We start from the raw sequence: 20,572 nt of genomic DNA, 5'->3' as shown, positions 1-20,572 counted from the left end.
AGCCCGATTCCTTCAAATTTACTTCATGGATACTTAATGTTCATTCTGGTCACATATTTGTCTTGCTATGCATCTTTCTTCTTTAATAAGCTGAGTTTTTCTTCTTTAATTCCCAAATCAAAGAGATAGCAATAGCATTCAAGAAAATTTAATGTTCATTCTGGTCACATCAGACTGCACTACTCTTCTCTCAAAGGGTGCCCCAACAGGTCACCCCGTTATCTAGTTGATTCAAAAATTTCTTCATATATATGGCAGAATAGAAATCCCAGGTTAAGTAAGAAATATTTACAGAAATCATAAAAGGGCAGTTTGGCTTTGCGGAATCTTAGATTTTACTACTGGGCAATCAACATTCGATATTTAACGTTGTGGACACAAGAATTGGATGAAACTCAATGTCCACGATGGATGAACCTCGAGCGGGAGTCTGTACAGGGTTTTTCGCTGGCTTCTATTCTAGGAGCTGCGCTTCCCTTTGCATTTACTAAATTGAATAAACAAATGATAAATCCAATAATTAAATATACAATACGAATATGGTCTCAATTTCGTAAATTCTTTGGATTGAACAAATTTATCCTGTCAAGTTCTATTATATCTAATTTTTTCTTTCAACCATCTAGAATTGATCAAGCTTTTCTTCTACGGAAAACAAAGAGAATAACATGTTTTCGTGATTTATTCATGGATGATTGTTTTGTCTTTTGAACAGTTGTATAATAAATATAATTTGCTTAGATCACACTTTTTCAGATATTTACAGATTAGAAACTTTTTGAATGCTACTTTACCTACCTTTCTGATATCACATCAAATTGAAGTTACAGAAAAAATTTTAGTTTTAAACCCCTATCAGAAGAGTTTAATAGCAATTATTTATGATTTGATTACGAAAATATGTCTAGGTACATCTGATAAAATTAAGTATGAGTGGGAAAGAGAACTTCAAATATCTTTATCTACAGAGAAATGGGAAAAAATTCTTCAATTAGTCAATACTTCCTCAATGTGTGCTAGACATGCCTTGATACAATTTAAGGTGGTTCACATGTCCAAGGATAAGTTAGCTCGTTTTTATTGCCGCATAATTCCTGTTTGTGATAGATGTAATTCTAAGGTGGCTTCCTTGACACATGTGTTCTGGTCTTGTCCTCTTCTAGAAAAATATTGGAAAGATATTTTTGATATTATTTCAGTAGTACTGCGTATTGATCTTCAACCTCATCCTATTACTGCAATTTTTGGACTACCAGTGATAAGACTCTACTCTTTTATCCTTGTCAGCTTGTCGTCTAATTGCATTTGTTACATTAATAGCCCGAAGATCCATTTTATTTAAATGGAAAGATTCTAATCCCCCCACTACATTTCAATGGTTTTCCCAAACGATAGCATACCTAAACTTGGAAAAAATTACGAGTGGTACTGTGGATCCTTCAGTTAAATTTGATGAAACTTGGAGGCCATTTATGCAATATTTTCATATGATGTAAGATGACCCTTTCTAAACCCTTTGTAGTAATGTTTTGTTCAAATATAGAGGAGTGGAGTTAACGACAAATAATAATTTTAGCCGATGTAATATGACAGCCCAAGCTTTTGTTTCATTTTTTTTGGTTTAACTCTTTCTTTTTAAGTTTTAGGGGGTTTCTTTTTTCTTTCTTTATCAAATATCTTTTTCATGGTCAGTTACTATGAGATTGGGAGGTTAAGCTACATTTATTATTTGGAATAATAACATCTTCAATATGTTAACTGTTATTATTGTAATCCCAATCTCTATGTACCATTACTATTATTGTTACGTTTGTTAATCTTGAAACTTAATAAAAAGATTGAAAAAGAAAGAAAGACAAGGTTCCCCATGACCTCTTCAGGACCTGTTGAAGGGTCTCTGCTCAAAATGTCGACTGTTTGCTCTTTTCTACTGATGCTTTGCCGAGTTCCTCCAGCATTTTGTGTGTGAGGCTCTTTCAGAAATTCAGGAAGCATAGAATCCAGGAAAACTTTTAAGATGTTGGGAGGGAAGTACAAGGGGAATGTCAGAGGAAGGTTTATTTTTCCAGAGAATGTCAAGTGCTTAGAACTTACTGCCTTGCTTGTTTGGGGGTGGGGGTGGCGTGGCGTGGTAGCAGATACATTAGGAACATTTAAGAGATTCTTGGATATGCACATGGATGATAGAAAAATGGAGGGAAAGGTTACATTAATCTTACATCTGGTGAAAAGGTCGGCACAACATCATAGTTCTGCTCTATGTTCCATCTGAACTTCAATTTTAATGCAGTACACCCACATCATTTCTCAGCATTCTGAAATTATTAGGGAAGATCACAAGGCCCTGTATATCAGAATTTAGGAAAAATCTGAAAAGGATTCCCTTCACTCTTTCTTTTCTGCATTTACTCTGCAGCATACTGGATACTCTATGAAGTAACACTAAATGACAGATCAATCCTCACATCTGCTACTTTACACCCTGTAAAGAAAACAAAAATGACATACCTTCGGAGTCGATGTTCTGATCTGGGATCTCAAGTTCTATATAGTTCATATTTGATTCCTTCCATGATCCGCTGAACATACTTGAAAAGTAACCAGACTGTAAAGGATAAATGAATAAAATATTGAATTGGTGACAGTACAAATCTGTTCAGCACCAGCCCAACAGATCTGAAGCAGTCTTGAAGCAGACATTACTTAATTGAAAGATAGCATGACACATCTTTTAGGCTGCTTGAGCAGTGCAGCAAAGTTGGGATGAGAGTGAAGTTCCATGGTGGTATGTCATTCCTACCACATTGATCCAATCTGAAACTGCTAAACACTGAAATTATAGATTTTGTTCTTATAAAATTTGGAATGGTCCCATGGTGAGATGGGAGACAGTAGCTACAGGGAAGACACAAGACTAAGGGTACAATTTACCACGCATCTTTTGGATATTTTATCTGATAATCTTCTGGACAGCAAAGATGCATATTCCAGGATACTCTTTATTAATCACAGCTCAGCATTCAACATGACCATCCCCTCAAAATAATCAAGCAGCTCCAAGACCTTAGCCTCAATACCTCCTTGTGCAATTGGATCCTGGATTTCTTTACTTGTAGACTCTAGTCAGTTAGGGTTTATCAGTAACAAAATCTCCTCTTACGATCTCCATCAAAACAGTTGCACCACTAGGCTGTATGTATAGCCCCCTGCTCTAGTCACTTTACACCTATGACTGTGTGGCTAAGCACAGCTCCAATGCTATATTCAAGTTTGCTAACAAGACCACTGTTGTGCACCAGATCAAAGGTAGTGGTGAATTAGCATACAGAAGGGTATGAAAATATGGCTGAGTGCTATCGTAACAACAATCTCTCACTCAATGTCAGCAAGACCAAGGAACTGATTATAGTCTTCAGGACAGGGAAACCAAAGGTTCATGAGTCAGACCTCATCGGAGGATCAGAGGTGGAGAGGGTTAACAACTTTAAATTCCTGGATGTTACTATTTCAGAGAACCAGTTCTAAACCCAGCATGTAAATGCAATTGCAAAGAAAGCATGCCTGTACTTCCTTAGGAGTCCTCATCTAAAACTTTAACAAACTTCTGTAGATGTGTAATGGAGAGTATATTGACTGGCTGCATCACGCCTGGTATGGAAACACCAATGCCTTTGAACAGAAAATCCAACAGAAGGTAGTGGATTCAACCCATTACATCATGGGTAAAGCCCTCCAAATCACTGAGCACTATCATAGGAAAGCAGCATCATAGATTCCCACGATCTAGCTCATGCTCTCTTTTTGCTGCTGCCATCAGGCAGAAGGTACAAGAGCCCCAGGACTTGCACCACCAGGTTGAAGAATGGTTACTACCCCTCAACGATCAAGCTTTTCAATAGAAGGGGATAACTACACTCACTTGCCCCATCAGTGAAATGTTCCTACAACCAATGATCTTACTTTAAGAATTCCTCATCTCATAACAAGACCGCAAGATCACAACATATAGGAGCAGAATTAGGCCATTTGAATCTGCTCCACCATTTTATCATGGCTGATCCAATTTTTCTCTATCCCAATCCTCCGCTTTTTCCCTGTATAACTTCATGCCCTGACTAATCAAGAATCTATCAACCTCTGCCTTAAATATACATAAAGACCTGGCCCCCCACAACTGTCTCGGGCAAAGAATTCTACAGATTCACCACTCTCTAGCTAAAGAAATTCTTTGTCTCTCTTCTAAAAAGGACACAACTCTCCATATCCACTCCGTCAAGGCCTTTTGATAGATTTCAATGAGGTCACCTCTCATTCTTCTGAATTTCAATGAATACAGGCCCAAGAATCATCAAACTCTTCAAATGATAAGCCATTCAATCCTGGAATCATTTTCGTGAATCTCCTTTGAACTCTCTCCAGTTTCAGCAGATCCTTCCTAAGATAAGGAGCCAAAATTATTCACAATACTCGAAGTAAGGCCTCACCAGTGCTTTATAAACACTGCATCCTTGCTTTCATATTCCAGTCTTCTTGAAATGAATACTAACATCACATTTGCCTTCCTCAACACAGACAACATGCAAATTAACCTTCACAATCCTGCACAAAGGCTCCCAAGTCACTTTGCACCTCAGTTTTTTTGTATTTTCTCTTCATTTAGAAAATAGTCAACCCTTTCACTTCTTCTACCAAAGTACATGATCATACGCTTCCCGACACTGTATTCCATCTGCCACGTTTTTGCCCATTTTCCTAATCTGTCTAAGTCCTTCTGTGCCTCTCTACTTCCTCAAAACTACCTGCCCCTCCACCAATTTTCACACCATCTGGAAATTTTGCAACAAAGCCATCAATTCCGTCATCCAGACATTGACATATAACATAAAAAGCGGTCCCAACACAGACCACTGTGGAACACTACTAGACACTGACAGCCAATGAAAAAAGGCTCCCTTTATTCCCACTCTTTGCCTCCTATCAAACAGCCAGTGCTTTATCTATGCTACAATCTTTCCTATAATACTATGGTCTCGTAGCTTGTCAAGCAGCCTCATATGTGGCATCTTGTCAAAGGCCTTCTGAAAATCTAAGTACAAAACATCCACCGATTCTCTTTTGTCTATCCTGCTTGTTATTTCTTGAATTTCTCTGAATTAAGACAGATTTGTCAGGCAAGATTTTCCCTTAAGGAACCCATACTGACTTTGGCCTATTTTATCATGCGTCTCCAAGTACACTGAGATCTCATCCTTAATAATCCACTCCAACATCCTCCCTACCACTGAGGTCAGACGAACTGGCCTAGAGTTTCCTTTCTTCTTCCTCTCTCCCATCTTGAAGAATGTACTGACATTTGCAATTTTCCAGTCTTCCAAAACCATTCCAGAATTTAGTAATTCTTGAAAGATCATTACCAATGATCTTTCACTGGGGGAGGGCGGGGGGGAGAGAGAGATAGGGGGTGAATACTTATGCAATCAATTGTTTTGTGTTTTACATTTGTAATCTGTAATATTCCCAAGGGAAAAGGACCTTGACAATTGTGGGGATGACTTAAAGTGGACTGAAATGCTTGAGGGTATAGACATTAAGAAAGAGGATGTGCTGGAGCTTTTGAAAGTTATACAAATTGTTGGGACCAGATGAGATATACCCCAGGCTACTGTAGGAAGCGAGGGAGGAGACTGCTGAGCCTCTGGCGATGATCTTTGCATCATCAATAGGGAAGGGAGAAGTATTAGGAGGATTGGAAGGTTGCAAACATTGTTCCCTTGTTCAAAAAAAAGGAGTAGAGATAACCCAGGAAAATATAGACCAACGAGCCATAATTCAGTGGTGGGCAAGTTGTTGAAGATCCTGAGAGGGAGGACTTATGAGCATTTGGAGAGACACAGGGATAGTCAGCATATCTTCGTCAAGAGCAAGTCATGCCTTAGGAACCTGATTGAATTCTTTGAGGATGTAACAAAACACATTGATGTGGCTGGACTAGTGGATGTAGTGTATATGGATTTCAGTAAGGCATTTGATAAGGTTCCCTATACGAGGTTCATTCAGGAAGTAATGAGGCATGGGATCCAAGGAGACCTTGCTTTGTGGATCCAGAATTGGCTTGCCCACAGAAGGCCAAGTGTGGTTGTGGATGGTTCGTATTCTGTATGGACGGTGACCAGTGGTGTTCAGCAGGGATCTGTTCTGGGACCCCTCCTCTTTGTGATTTTTATACATGACCTGGATGAAGAAGTAGAAGGGTGGGTTAGTAAATTTGCCGATGATACACATGCTGGAGGTGTTGTGGATAGTCTGGAGGGTTGTCAGAGGGTACAGTGGGACATCAATAGGATGCAGAACTGGGTTGGGAAGTGGCAGATGGAGTTCAACCCAGATAAGTGTGAAGTAGTTCATTTAGGTAGATCAAATTTGAAGCCAGAATATAATATTAATGGTAAAACTCTTGGCAGCGTGAAGGATCAGCAAGATCTTGGGGTCCGTCTCCATAGGACACTCAAAGCTGCTGTGAAGGTTGACAGTGTTGCCAAGAAGATGCATGGTGTGTTGGCCTTCATCAACCATGGGATTGAGTTCATGAGCCATGAGGTAATCTTACAGCTATACAAGATCTTAGTGAGAGTACTTTGTGTTCAGTTCTGGTCACCTCATTACAGGAAGGATGTGAATGCTATAGAGAGTGCAGAAGAGATTTACAAGGATGTTGCTTTGGTTGGAGAGCATGCCTTATGAGAATAGGTTGCTTAAACCATTTCCAACAGCTCTAGCAAACCTGCCCACAAGGATGTTGGTCCCCCTCGGATTCTAGTGGAAACTGGCCCTTTTGTACAGGTCACACATTCTTTAATGGTCTGACATTGTTTTGGATAGAATTTCTGCAGGGATTTCACTGATCAATTTTACTGCAAAATTGATATGGAAATGCAGGTGAAAGATTTTCTTTAATTCTCTTGAGATATGGAAAATCAACATTTGTTACTGATCCATAATTGGCCCTTAGAAATCAGTGCTGAATTACCTTTGAAAACAGTAGCAACTATACTGGTTAAATGCTTCTAACCAGTGCATTATGCCTAAATAACGGAGACTACAATGGGATGAGGGAGGATTTGGCTAGTGTAGACAGGCTATGTGGTAGGATGGTTAAGGAAAATGGAAGACTTTCAAAGAGATGTATGTATGTATTTATTTATTTATCTATCAACGGTGCTCAACAAAAGTATATTCCAGTTAAAAGCAAGGACGGTAAGGGTGGGGAGAGCCAGCCTTGGATAACTAAGGAAATAAGGAAGGCATCAAACTAAAAGCTTGTGCGTACAAAGTCGCCAAGAGTAGTGGGAAACTGGAAGATTGCGAAAACTTTAAACATAGAAACATAGAAAAACTACAGCACAATACAGGCCTTTCGGCCCACGAAGCTGTGCCGAACATGTCCTTACCTTAGAAAGCAAAGAACCACTAACTGAGCAATAAAGAAATGGAAGATAGATTATGAAAATAAACTAGCACAAAATATAAAAATGGATAGTAAAAGATTTTATAATTATGTTAAGCGGAAAAAGGTAGCCAAAGTGAACATAGGTCCCTTGGAGGATGAGAAGAGGGGATTGATATTGGGTAATGAGGAAATGGCCAAGGCTTTGAATGACTATTGTGTATCAATCTTCACGGTGGAGGACACATGCCAAAAAGACGTTATGAATGCAATGAGGACCTCGATATGATAGCTATCACTAAAGTAGTAGTACTGAGCAAGCATGAGGAAATCTGCGGATGCTGGAATTTCAAGCAACACACATAAAAAATGCTGGTGAACGCAGCAGGCTAGGCAGCATCTATAGGAAGAGGTACAGTCAATGTTTCGGGCCGAGACCCTTCGTCAGGACTAACTGAAAGAGATAGTAAGAGATTTGAAAACCATTTCGGGCTGAGACCCTTCGTCAGGACTAACTGAAAGATCTCTTACTATCTCCTTTGAGTTAATCCTGACAAAGGGTCTCGGCCCGAAACGTCAACTGTATCTCTTCCTGTAGATGCTGCCCGGCCTGCTGCATTCACCAGCATTTTTTAGTACTGAGCAAACTTGTGGGCCTGAAGATAGACAAGTCCCCTGGTCCTGATGGAATGCATCCCAGGGTACTGAAAGAAATGGTAGAAATTATAATAGAGGCTTTGGAGATAATTTACTAAAATCCTCTGGACTCTGGGCAGGCCCCGGCAGATTGGAAGACAATGAACGTCACGCCACTATAGAACACCCAAGCTGAATAGGAAGTACTGTCCCTCAAGTTGTGTCAGTCCTCACTCCTGCAGCAGGAAAGACTGAGGATGGACACATCATTGAGAGAATGGGAAGAGCATGCAACTGGGAGCTTGAGGGCCCACTGCAAACAGAATGCAGGTGCTTTGAGAATCAGCAATCTAACGTGCACTTAGTCTCACTACTGCAGAGGAGGCCACTGTTTAAATTCCTGAATAACAAGAAGAGAAATGCAAAAACAAATGTTGCACCTCCTGAGGTGGCAGGGGAAAGTTCCTGGCGTGGGAGGGAAAGGTAGAGAGGGATGATCAGATCAAAGCATGATCCCGTAGAAGGTGAAAGGGGTTGGGAGAAGATGTGGCTAGTAGTGAGAATGCATTGCACTGTTGGAAATGACAAACAATGAATGCAGACACTGGTAAGATGAAAGGAGAGTAGGGCAGCTCTATCTCTATTCCAATTGGAGGGAGACTGGGTGAAAGCAGATGTCCAAGAAACAAAAAGAATGAAAGTGAGGGCTCCACCAACCGTAGCAGAAGGCTGGTTTTCTGATAAAGATGATATCTGATGTTCTGGAATGATGGGCCTTATCTTCACATCAGATATGATGGATAAAGGGGAAGCCTTTTAGGACCGAGATGAGGAAAAACTTCTTCACACAGAGAGTGGTGAATCTGTGGAATTCTTTGCCACAGGAAACAGTTGAGGCCAGTTCATTGGCTATATTTAAGAGGGAGTTAGATATGGCCCTTGGGGCTAAAGGGATCAGGGGGTATGGAGAGAAGGCTGGTACAGGGTTCTGAGTTGGATGATCAGCCATGATCATACTGAATGGTGGTGCAGGCTCGAAGGGCCGAATGGCCTACTCCTGCACCTATTTTCTATGTTTCTATAACCGGGGAGTGAAGGATGGCATCTTTACAAGAGAGAAGACGGTAAGAGTGTATTCTAGGAAGCTGTGGAGCTCAACGGGTTTATAGAAAATGATTAGTTTGTCTCCTGAAATGGAGACAGAGATCCAGATAAGGGAGCAAATTCGTCCATGAATTTGAGAAAAGGAGTAGTAGTTAGTAGCAAAGGTGATAAAACTGATGAGTTTTGCACAGGTGCAGGAAGCAGCTGGCACCAATGTAATGAATAGAGTTGTGGAGTGATATTGACGAAGATGTTGAACAGGGGTTGTTACCTTATCAATAGCTTTGTAACTTGTACACCTCATTTGCTGCAAGTAAAACAAGTCCAACCTATCTAACCTAGTCATAGTAGTCAGAGTCATACTTTATTGATCCCGGGGGAAATTGGTTTTCATTACAGTTGCACCATAAATAATAAATAGCAATAGAACCATAAATAGTTAAAATAGTAATATGTAAATTATGCCAGTAAATTATGAAATAAGTCCAGGACCAGCCTATTGGCTCAGGGTGTCTGACCCTCCAAGGGAAGAGTTGTAAAGTTTGATGGCCACAGGCAGGAATGACATCCAATGACGCTCTGTGCTGCATCTCGGTGGAATGAGTCTCTGGCTGAATGTACTCCTGTGCCCACCCAGTACATTATGTAGTGGATGGGAGACATTGACCAAGATGGCATGCAACTTAGACAGCATCCTCTTTTCAGACACCACCGTGAGAGATTCCAGTTCCATCCCCACAACATCACTGGCCTTACGAATGAGTTTGTTGATTTTGTTGGTGTCTGCCACCCTCAGCCTGCTGCCCCAGCACACAACAGCAAACATGATTGCACTGGCCACCACAGACCCGTAGAACATCCTCAGCAGCGTCCGGCAGATGTTAAAGGACCTCAGTCTCCTCAAGAAATAGAGGCAGCTCTGACCCTTCTTGTAGACAGGCTCAGTGTTCTTTGACCAGTCCAGTTTATTGTCAATTCGTATCCCCAGGTATTTGTAATCCTCCATGTCCACACTGACCCCCTGGATGGAAACAGGAGTCACCTATATTCATAAGTAAGATATTTCATCCCAACACCCTGGTGAATCTCTTCAGCACTCTCTCAATAACATTCATCCCCTGTAATATGGCAACCAGAACTGCACATACTATTCCACATCAAACAACCTGCTATCCATCACTGACTTGAACTGTTCACCATGTGTCTTTCTGCCACTGGAGATGGTACTGAGAGAATTGTAAAGCTGAGCAGGGAAAACATAGGAACAGGTGGAAGGGCCCAAAGGAGAAGACTGATAGGCAAATTAATTAAACCATACTTAAGATAAATTCATGAAAGCCTAGTCACCTATGAGATGGATCAGTGAAGATTCTAAAGGTTCACAGGCTTCTGAGTACATAACATTTTTTTCTCTCATCTAAATTACAGGTGAGCAACCCCTTCAACCCAGCCCACATTTCCTAGCTCTAGACTCTCAAGCTGGACTCTCTCAGGATCTACCCTCACAGTTCTCCCAATTATGATCTGATGGAGTGGAGAATCTCAATTATTGAAAAGTTGTGGGCATGTGAAAATAGATCTCATAGAAGAAATGGTAAATAGTGTTTTTACTTTTACAAGCATCTTTTGCAGGGTAGTAAAGGGTTCAATCTCCTACCTGACAGAGATATATCTTATGTAGATGCCATTCTTGTCCCAGGGCACAGATGGTGATATCACTGTTTTCTCCAGCGAGGAAAAGAGTCTGATAAATATACTTGGAAGTGCTTTTCAGCTTCTTTCTGTAAAGTCAACAGAACTTGGCATTAAAACAAAAGCAACAAAATTAAACATGCTGTAATAGTGCAGCAGACAAATTAAGTAATTGGCACAGCTTTTGATGTGCTGCTTTGGCAGGTTAAGGACAGGTCTGAAGATGGAGGAATGAATCTGAAAGTAGAGGCCATCAATCCAGCAGTAAATTCTCTGACTCTTGCCAAATATACATAACTGAGATCAAGACAGCAACTTAAATTGTGCAGCACAACTTACGATCCACTTCCCAGGAGAAACCATGAGAATTCAATGTTTGAATGCAGATATTCCAGGAAACCCGAATTGCTGCTATGAAATTCACAACCAGATGTTTGCTTTAATTTAAATTTGCAAATCCTCAAGTTTATTTACTATTGATGCTTTCTGGTGTGTAAAATGAGATAAAAGCAGCATACTTCACACTGCTGGGCTTAGTTCCACAGAGTGAACGTGATCCAATCTTGAGGTTCTTTTTCCCCCCAGACAAAATGAGATCAAAAAGATGGCATTAGAAGTATATTAGTTGTTCCTGCTTAATTTTTCTCCACTCTCCTGATTTTTGTTATTAAAATGGGAATGGGGGAGGGGGGCAGGAAGACATGGGATTGCCAAGGTACCAGCTGGGAGTTACCCCAAATAGCAAGTTGTTATTCTTCATCTGCTGTCTAGGGAAATCAATACTTTATCCCCCTTTTCTCTCTTCCGTGGCCTTCAGTCCTCCATTAGATTCCCCCTTTTCCAGCCCTGTATCTCTTTCCCAACCAACTTCCCATCTCTTTACTTCATCCCTCCCCCTCCTGGTTTCATCTATCACTTGGTTTCTCCCTCCTCCCCCCCCACCACCCTTTAAATCCACTCCATCTTTTTTCCCTCCAGTCTTGCTGAAGGGTCTCGGCCCAAAACGTTAACTGTACTCCTTTCCATGGTTACTACCTGGCCTGCTGAGTTCCTCCAGCATTTTGTGTGTTGCTTGGATTTCCAGCATCTGCAGATTGCCTCTTGTTTGTGACTGGTATGCCTTGAAATTCAAGGGCTCATTGAGAAGTATCTTAAAGGTTGTGTGAGTGCCTGACTCCAATATCTTCTCGGTTAGTGCATTCCAGATTGCAACCATGCTCGGGGGGGGGGGTGCGAGTCGAGTCCATAGCTCTTTGCCCTTTGGCTTAGACTCTTCTGCCTAAACCAAGAGCTTCTTCCTGAGCACTTACTCATGCTTTTCATAACTTCCAGCACAGATCCCCATCCGTCACCTCTGCTTTAAGGAGAGCAAAACCATCCCATCTCTCATAACTGAAACCTTAGAATCCAGGCAACATTCTTTTGAATCCCCTCTGCACCATTTCCAGTGCAATCACATTCTTCCTGTACTTCATTGCTCTTGTCTCTATGCCCCAAATAATGAAGTATACTACTTCTTCATTTTACCTAACGACACTGTCACTTTGTATACAAAGGCCCTTTTGTTTCTTCAATACTCTTTGATGTTTATTATTCATCTTTAATTGCCACAAAGGTATCACATACGCAGGACAAGTGACATATCTTAGCCAGACTACACTGGGGTTGAATACTAACGACAAAGTGGATTTTGTTTTTAAATGTTAACAATCTCGCTTTTGCTCGGGTGTATTTAATGTTCCTACTTGCCAAGGTGGGATTTTAACTCAGAATCAGGTTTATTATCATGGGCATTTGACACGAAATTTGTTAACTTAGCAGCAGCAGTTCAATGCAATACATAATATAGAAGGAAAAAAAAAGAACAAAATGAAATAATTAATTACAGTATACATATATTGAATAGATTAAAAAATCATACAAAAAACATAAATAATATATATTAAGAAGTGAGGTAGTGTCCAAGGGTTCAATGTCTATTTCGGAATTGGATGGCAGAGGGGAAGAAGCTGTTCCTGAATCGCTGAGTGTGTGACTTTTAGGCTTCTGTACCTCCTAACTGATGGCAACAGTGAGAAAAGGGCATGCCCTGGGTGCTGGAGGTCCTCAATAACGGACGCTGCCTTTCTGAAACACTGCTCCCTGAAGATGTCCTGGGTATTTTGTAGGCTAGTACCCAAGATGAGCCGACTAAATTTACAACCTTCTGCAGCTTCTTTTGCTCCTGTGCAATAGCCCCCCTCATACCAGACAGGATACAGCCTGTCAGAATGCTCTCCACAGTACAACTATAGAAATTTTTGAGTGTACTTGTTGACATACCAAATCTCTTCAAACTCCTTATGAAGTACAGCCGCTGTCTTGCCTTCTTTATAACTACATCAATATGTTGGGACCAGATTAGATCCTCAGGGATCTTGACACCCAGGAACTTGAAACTGCTCACTCTCTCTCCACTTCTTATCCCTGTATGAGGATTGGTATGTGTTCCTTCTTTTTACCTTCCTGAAGTCCACAATCAGCTCTTTCATCTTACTGACGTTGAGTCCATGGTTGTTGCTATGACACCACTCCACTAGTTGGTATATCTCATTCCTGTATGCACTCTCATCACCAGCTGCGATTCTACCAACAATGGTTGTATCGTCAGCAAATTTATAGATGGTATTTGAGCTATGGCTAGTCACACAGTCATGGGTATAGACAGAGTAGAACAGTGGGCTACAGAGGGCTAAGCACATACCCAAGGTGCACCAGTGTTGATCGTCAGCGAGGAGGAGATATTATCACCAATCCACACAGATGGTGGTCTCCCAGTTAGGAGTGGAGGATCCAATTGCAGAGAGGTACACAGAGGCCCAGGTTCTGCAACTTCTCAATCAGGATTGAGGGAAATAATGGTATTAAACACTGAGCTGTAATCGATGAACAACATCCTGACATAGGTGTTTGTGTTGTCCAGGTGGTCTAAAGCCGTGTGAAGAGCAATTGAGATTGCATCTGCTGTTTACCTATTGTGGTGATAGGCAAATTGCAATGGGTCCAGGTCCTTGCTGAGGCAGGAGTTCATTCTAGTCATGGATGGGAAGGCACCTTTCTACCTTAATCATCTGAAATGCCTAAAAGCCAGCATCAAAACAACTCTGCACGTGCAAAACTATTTGCACATTTCCAAATTTTAGGTGCATACTTCATTGTTTGTGAAAAGTATAACAATGTCAGATTTAAAAGGAATGATCCACATAAAGAACAATGTCACATTAAAGGGAAGAGTGCAAAGTTTAAGAAAGCCTTTGGACAGCCCTAAAACAAACCTGAACTAATCAGTATTTACTTCCAAGCATGAGGGCTCTAGGAATACGTCAGGTCCAGAAGTAGTAAAAGAGAGACCTGTGAGTGTTCATAAGACATAGGAGCTGAATTAGGCCACTCAGCTCACTAAGTCTTCTCCGTAATTCCAACTTGGCTGATTATTATCCCTCTCAACCACTTTCTCATGCCTTCTCCCCATAACCCTTGACCCTATCAACCTCTGTTTAATGGCATGGCCTCCACAGCCATCTGTGGCAACGAATTCTACAGATTCACCACCCTCTGGCTAAAGAAATTCCTTCTTATCTCTGTTCTAAATGGACACTCCTCTATTCTGAAGCTGTCCCCTTTGGTCCTAGACTCACCCATGATAGGAAACATCCTGTCCAGTTAAATGCTGTCTAGACCTTTCAATATTCAGTAGGATTCAATGAAACTCCCCCCCTCCCCCATTCTTCTAAACTCCAGTGAGTACAGGCCCGGAGCCATCAAATGCTCATACATTAACCCTTCCGTTCCCAGAATAATTCTCGTAAACCTCATCTAAACCCTCTCCAATGCCAGCACATCTTTTCTTAGATAAGGGGCCCAAAGCTGTTCAAAATATTCCAAGTGTGGTCTGACCAATGGCTTAGAAAGCCTCAGCATCAATCCTTGCTTTTATATTCTAGTCTAATATTGCATTTGCCTTCCTTACCACCAACTCAACCTGCAAGTTAATCTTTAGAGAATCCTGCATAAGGACTGCCAAGTCCCCTTGCAACTTAACTTTCTGAATTTTCTCTCCATTTAGAAAATGGTCTACGCCTTTATTCCTTCTACCAAAGTGCATGACCATACACTTCACTACATTATATTCCATCTAGCACTTCTTTACCCATTCAGCCAATCTGTCCAAGTCCTCTGCAGGCTCCCTGCTTCCTCAACACTACCTGCCCTTCCACCTAGCTTTTATCGTCTGCAAACTAGGCCACAAAACCATCAATTCCAACATCCAAATTGTGGGCATATAGCATGAAAAGAAGTAGTCCCAATACTGAACCCTGCAGAACACCACTTGTCTTCGACAGCCAACCAAAACAGGCTCCCTTTATTCTGACTCTTTGCCTCTTGCCAAGCAGTCAATCTTTTAACCATGCTGGTATTTTTCCTACCACGGGCTCTTACATCTTCATGTACCGATTCTCCTTTGTCTGCTTGTTAGTTCTTCAAAGAATTCGAACAGAGTTGTCAGGCAAGATTATCCCTTAGGAAACCATGCTGACTTTGGCCTATTTTATTGAGCACCACCAAGTATCCCCAAACCTCATCCTCAGTAATGGACACCAACATATTCCCAACCATTGAGGTCGGGCTAACTGACCTACAAGAACATAAGAAATAGGAGCAGGAGTTGGCCATCTGGCCCATCGAGCCTGCTCCGCCATTCAATAAGATCATGGCTGATCTGGGCATGGACACATCTCCACCTACCTGCCTTTCCCCCATAACCCTTAATTCCCCTACAATGCAAAAATCTATCCAACCTCATCTTAAATACATTTACTGGGGTAGCCTCCACTGCTTCATTGGGCAGAGAATTCTACAGATTCACCGCTCTCTGGGAAAAGCAGTTCCTCCTCATCTCTGCCCAAAATCTATTCCCCCAAATTGTGAGGTTATGTCCCCTATTCCTAGTCTCACCTACCAGCAGAAACAACTTCCTGCCTCTACCTTATGAATCTCTTCCATAATTTTATATGCTTCTATAAATCTCCTCATATTTTTCTGATTCCAGCGAGTACCATCCTAGCTCAATCTCTTCTCATAGTCTCCTCCTTAAGGTGCTTGGAAGTAGGTACGGAGGGGATGTCAGGGATAAGCTATTTAAAAAAAAAACGCAGAGTGGTGAGTGCATGGAATGGACTGCCAGTGACTGTGGTAGAGATGGATACAATAGGGTCTTTTAACAGGCTCCTGTATAGGTACATGGAGCTGAGAAAAATAGAAGGCTATGAGTAACTCTAGGTACAAAGTAAGTACATGGTCGGCACAGCATTGTGGGCTGAAGGGCCTGTATTGTGCTATAGGCTTTCTACGTTTCTTTTGTCCAACCCCTTCATCTCTGGATCAACCCGGTGAACCTCCTCTGCATTGCCTCCAAAGCCAGTATACCATTCCTCAAGTAAGGAGACCAGAACTGAACGCAGCTCTAGGTGTGCCCTCACCAGTACCCTGTACGGTTGTAGCATAACTTTCCTGCTTTTAAATTCACTCCCTCTAGCAATGAAGGGCAACATCGCATTTGCAGGCCTTCTTGACAGCCTGCTGCACCTGCATACCAACCTTTTGTGATTCTTGCACAAGCACTCCCAAGTCTCTCTGCACAGCAGCATGCTATAATTTTTTTTAACCATTTAAATAATAATCTGCTCTTCCAATTTTCTTTCCAATGTGGATTTCCTCGCATTTACCAACATTGTACTCCATCTGCCAGACCCTTGCCCACTCACTTATCCTAACTATATCTCTCTAGAGACTCTCCATATCTTCTGCACAATTTGCTTTTCCACTCAGTTTAGTATCATCAGCAATCTTAGATAGAGTACACTCGGACCTCTCTTCCAGATCATTAATGTATATCGTGAACAGTTGTGGCACACGGCTCACCACTGATTGCCAAACAGAGTAACAACCACGTATCCCAACTCTCTGCTTTCTATTTGCTCTAATTTTCTTTCTTCTGCCTCCCTCCCCTCTTGTAAATGTTACCCCACTCTTCAATTTTCCAGTCCTCCACAACCATTCCAAAGATCACTACTAATGCCGCAATTTATTTGTCTGTTACTACCTCTTCAGCATCATTTTCCAGCGGTCGGTCCAATATCCACTCACTTCTCATTTACTCTTTATATATCTGAAAAAAATTTTTGGCATCCTTTAATATTTTAAACTAACTTACCTTCATATTTCATCTTTACTAATAGCTTTTTTTCCCCAAGTTGCCTTCTACTGGTATTTTAAGATTCCCAATGCTCTAACATCCCACTAATTTTCTGCTATATTGTATGCCCCCCTTTTGCTTTTATGCTGCCTTTGACTTCCCTTGTCAGCCACAGTTGCCTCATTCTCTCTTTAGAATACTTCTTTTATCTTTGGTGTGTACCTATCCTGCACCTTCCAAATTGTCCCCAGAAACTCCGGCCATTGCTTTTTTGCTGCCATCCCTGCTAGTGTCCCCTTCCAATCCACTTTGGCATGCTCCTCTTTCATGCCTCTAATTCCTTTTACTCCACTGTAATACTGATAAATCTGACTTCATTGTCCCCCTCTCAAACTGGGGGTTGATTTCCATCATATTATGATCGCCTTCTCAATGTTCACTTATCTTAAGCTTCCTATTACAATCAGGTTTATTACACAACACCCAATCCCGAATTGCCACAAGCTGCTCTAAAAAAAAGCCATCTCGCAGGCATTCTTCAAATTCCCCCACCTAGGATCCACTTATCAATTTAATTTTCCCAGTCTACCAGTATATTGAAATCTCTGAGGACTATCGTAAAATTGCCTTTATTACATGGCTTTTCTATTTCCCATTGAAATTTATATCCCACATCCTGACTACTGTTTGAGGACCTGTATATAGCTCCCATCAGGGACTTCCTACCCTTGTAGTTTCTAAATTCTACCCACAAGGATTCTACGTCTTCTGATCCTATGACACCTCTTTCTAATTTGATTTCATTTCTTACCAACAGAGCCACCCCATCCCCCCTGCCTATTTGCCTGTATTTTTGATACAAGATACATCCTTGGATATTAAGCTCCCAACTATGATCTTTCTTCAGCCAGGTGTCAGTGATGCCCACTACTGCCAATCTGGAACTGTGCTACAAGATCATCTATATTATTCTGTATACTGTGTACATTCAAATATAACACCTTCAGTCCTGTATTCATCACTCAGTCTACCTGCATACTGAAATCTCAGTAAGCTGAAAAGGGCATAAAAAAGATTCAGAAGGATGTTACTGGGACTGGAGGGTTTGAGTTGCACAGAGCATAGAAGGCTGAGGGATGATGTTATATTGGTTGATCAAGTCATGAGGGGCACTGTTTCTTCTATAGAAGAAAGAAACAACCACCCCACTCCTTCAACTACTACTCTCAGGGCGTCTTGTACTAACACAATCAGTTAGTATTCGGAAAATTGACACCCCACCAATACAAAAAGGCTACTTTAATTGCATATCTGTCTACCTATCAATTCCTCTACATATCTATATCTTGCTAAGATGTCTGTAATATAAAGCCAGCAAAGTGACAATTGTCTTTTGGCTTCTGATCTCTGCCCCAAGGCCTACTTTAGAGAGCCTTCTAGAATAACCTCCATTAATAAAATAATGCATTCTTTTACTAATAGTAAAATACTCACTTCCTATTTATTGTCTTACCTGAAAATTCTATATTCTAGGATACTGGGTTACTAGTCCTGCTCGTCATTCAATCACGTCTCATGATATTGTAGAACTCCATGCTAATAAAATTTGAATTAATCTACATTAGCAGTTATAAACCTTGCATAACATGTGCCTTTGAATTCCTTGGATGTTCATTTACTTCATTTGTTAGTCACAGAGTCGTAGAGAAGTACAGCAGGAAAAAAGGCCCTTCAGCCCATCTAGTACATGTCAAAAGCATTTAAACTGCTTATTCCCATCAACCTGCACCAGGAACATAGCCCTCCATACCACCTACAGAGGACATACCTATCCAAACTTCAAACTTCTCTTTAAAGTTGAAATCGAGCTCGCATGTACCACTGTGCTGGCAACTTGCTCCACACTCTCACCACCCTCTGAGTGGAGAAGTTTCCTTCGTGTTCCTCTTACACTTTTCATCTTTCACCCTTAATTGATGACCCCTCTAATTGTAGTCCCACCTCATTAGAAAAGCCTGCTTGCATTTCCCTATCTATACCCCATATAATTTTGTGTATCTCTATCAAATCTCTCAATCTTCTACGCTCCAAGGAATAAAGTCCGAACCTATTCAATCTTTCCGTATAACTCAGGGCCTCCAGACCCGGAAACATCTTTGTAAATTTTCTCTGTACTCTTTCAACCTTATTTACACCTCTACTGTAGGTAGGTGACTGCACCTTGCCATCAAACAATATGATACATCCTTTCCATTTCCAATTCAGTTTCAACCACCCTACACAGCATTTGCAAAACTCCTGGCGAAAATGGATACACAAGGGACCGCAGAAGCTGGAATTTGTCGCAACAGACAAACTGCTGCAACAGGGGCTCCCAACCTGGGTTCCATAAGTAGGGAACCCTGTGCTAGAGGTTCTCACAAATCAGCAGCAGCATTTATGGATAGAAATGGTCATTCACCGTTTTGGCTAGGGACCCCATTGTTGATTGTCCATTTCCCTCCCAGAAAGGCTCCGTCTCCTTCTGGTTAAATAAAGGGCAACAAATTCCATTTGTACAGGGCACATCTTAATCAAAAACAGTCCCAATGATCCAGGAGCTTGAAGCCCATCCTCCAGGCATTTATCTAAACCATCATGTTACTCCAGTATTCCTTGACCCGCGGCATTGGAAGCAATTCAGGGAGTACAACCTGAGGTCCCACTACCCAATTGACGTTGCAGGACGCCAATCCTTCTCCAGTGTTCTATCCGTTAAACACAGGACTGAGCCGACGCACTTGACAGGTTAGGCAGCGGGCAGCAGGAGTGATGTGAATATCAGAATGCTGACCTGCGCGGGGCACTCGTTTCTTCGGCTTCGTTCTCCCAACAGTCGCAGTCGGGCCGTGTACGCTTCCTCCGCTGGCACTCGCAGTCATTGGTGGCAGCTCGGCCCATCGACAACCGGCTACCCAGGCCGCCCATAGTTGCCCTACCTCCCCCTTCCTTATACTCCTTTATTCTCCCCTCCCCATTAACTCCCTCTCCTTTATTCACCTCCCCTATTAATTCTCTCCCTCTCCACCCCTTTATTCCTCCCTCTACTTTATTCTCTTCCTCCCCCACTCCTTTATTCCCTCCCTCTCCTTTATTCCCCTCCCCACTCCCTTATTCCTCCCTCACTTTCACTACCACCCTCCCACTCCCTTTACTCCTTTACTCCTCTCCTCCCTCCTACCCCTCGTTTGCTTCTTCACTCAATTACTGTTCCTCCTTTACTAGTTCCCTCTCCCGCCACCCCGTCCGTTTAAATTCCACGGTTGACACCGCTGGCGGCCGCCATTTTTGAAACGGGGCATGCTGGGAGCAACTGGGGAAGGAGCGCCGGTAGATTGTTTCGACCAATCAAATCCACGCACTTAATTAAAGCGGGGAGGGTTGCGAGCAATTTTTGTTGAGCAGTCTAAATTCAAGTCCTT

The 20,572-nt window shown here is 41.8% G+C and overlaps 1 protein-coding gene across 4 annotated transcripts in view; it reads right to left on the bottom strand.

The window, feature by feature from the left end:
• gmcl1 (germ cell-less, spermatogenesis associated) overlaps positions 1–20,192 on the bottom strand; it is a 209,041-nt gene extending 188,849 nt beyond the window's left edge. For 2 of the 4 annotated variants that reach the window (XM_063057247.1, XM_063057246.1), the window contains exons 1-3: positions 19,945–20,192; positions 10,842–10,965; positions 2,509–2,605 (exon numbers count right to left, since the gene is read on the bottom strand). In XM_063057247.1, coding sequence (XP_062913317.1) covers positions 2,509–2,605; positions 10,842–10,965; positions 19,945–20,078 — 355 coding nt within the window. In that variant the 5' untranslated portion in view covers positions 20,079–20,192. The remainder of the gene's footprint in view (positions 1–2,508; positions 2,606–10,841; positions 10,966–19,944) is intronic. The other 2 variants (XM_063057244.1, XM_063057245.1) reach the window with 2 other exon arrangements.
• Between the last annotated feature and the right edge of the window lie 380 nt (positions 20,193–20,572).

The sequence above is a fragment of the Mobula hypostoma genome, chromosome 8 (assembly GCF_963921235.1).
Source record: "Mobula hypostoma chromosome 8, sMobHyp1.1, whole genome shotgun sequence".
Taxonomy (NCBI): domain Eukaryota; kingdom Metazoa; phylum Chordata; class Chondrichthyes; order Myliobatiformes; family Myliobatidae; genus Mobula; species Mobula hypostoma.
This window is presented reverse-complemented; position numbering and strand designations above follow the sequence as displayed.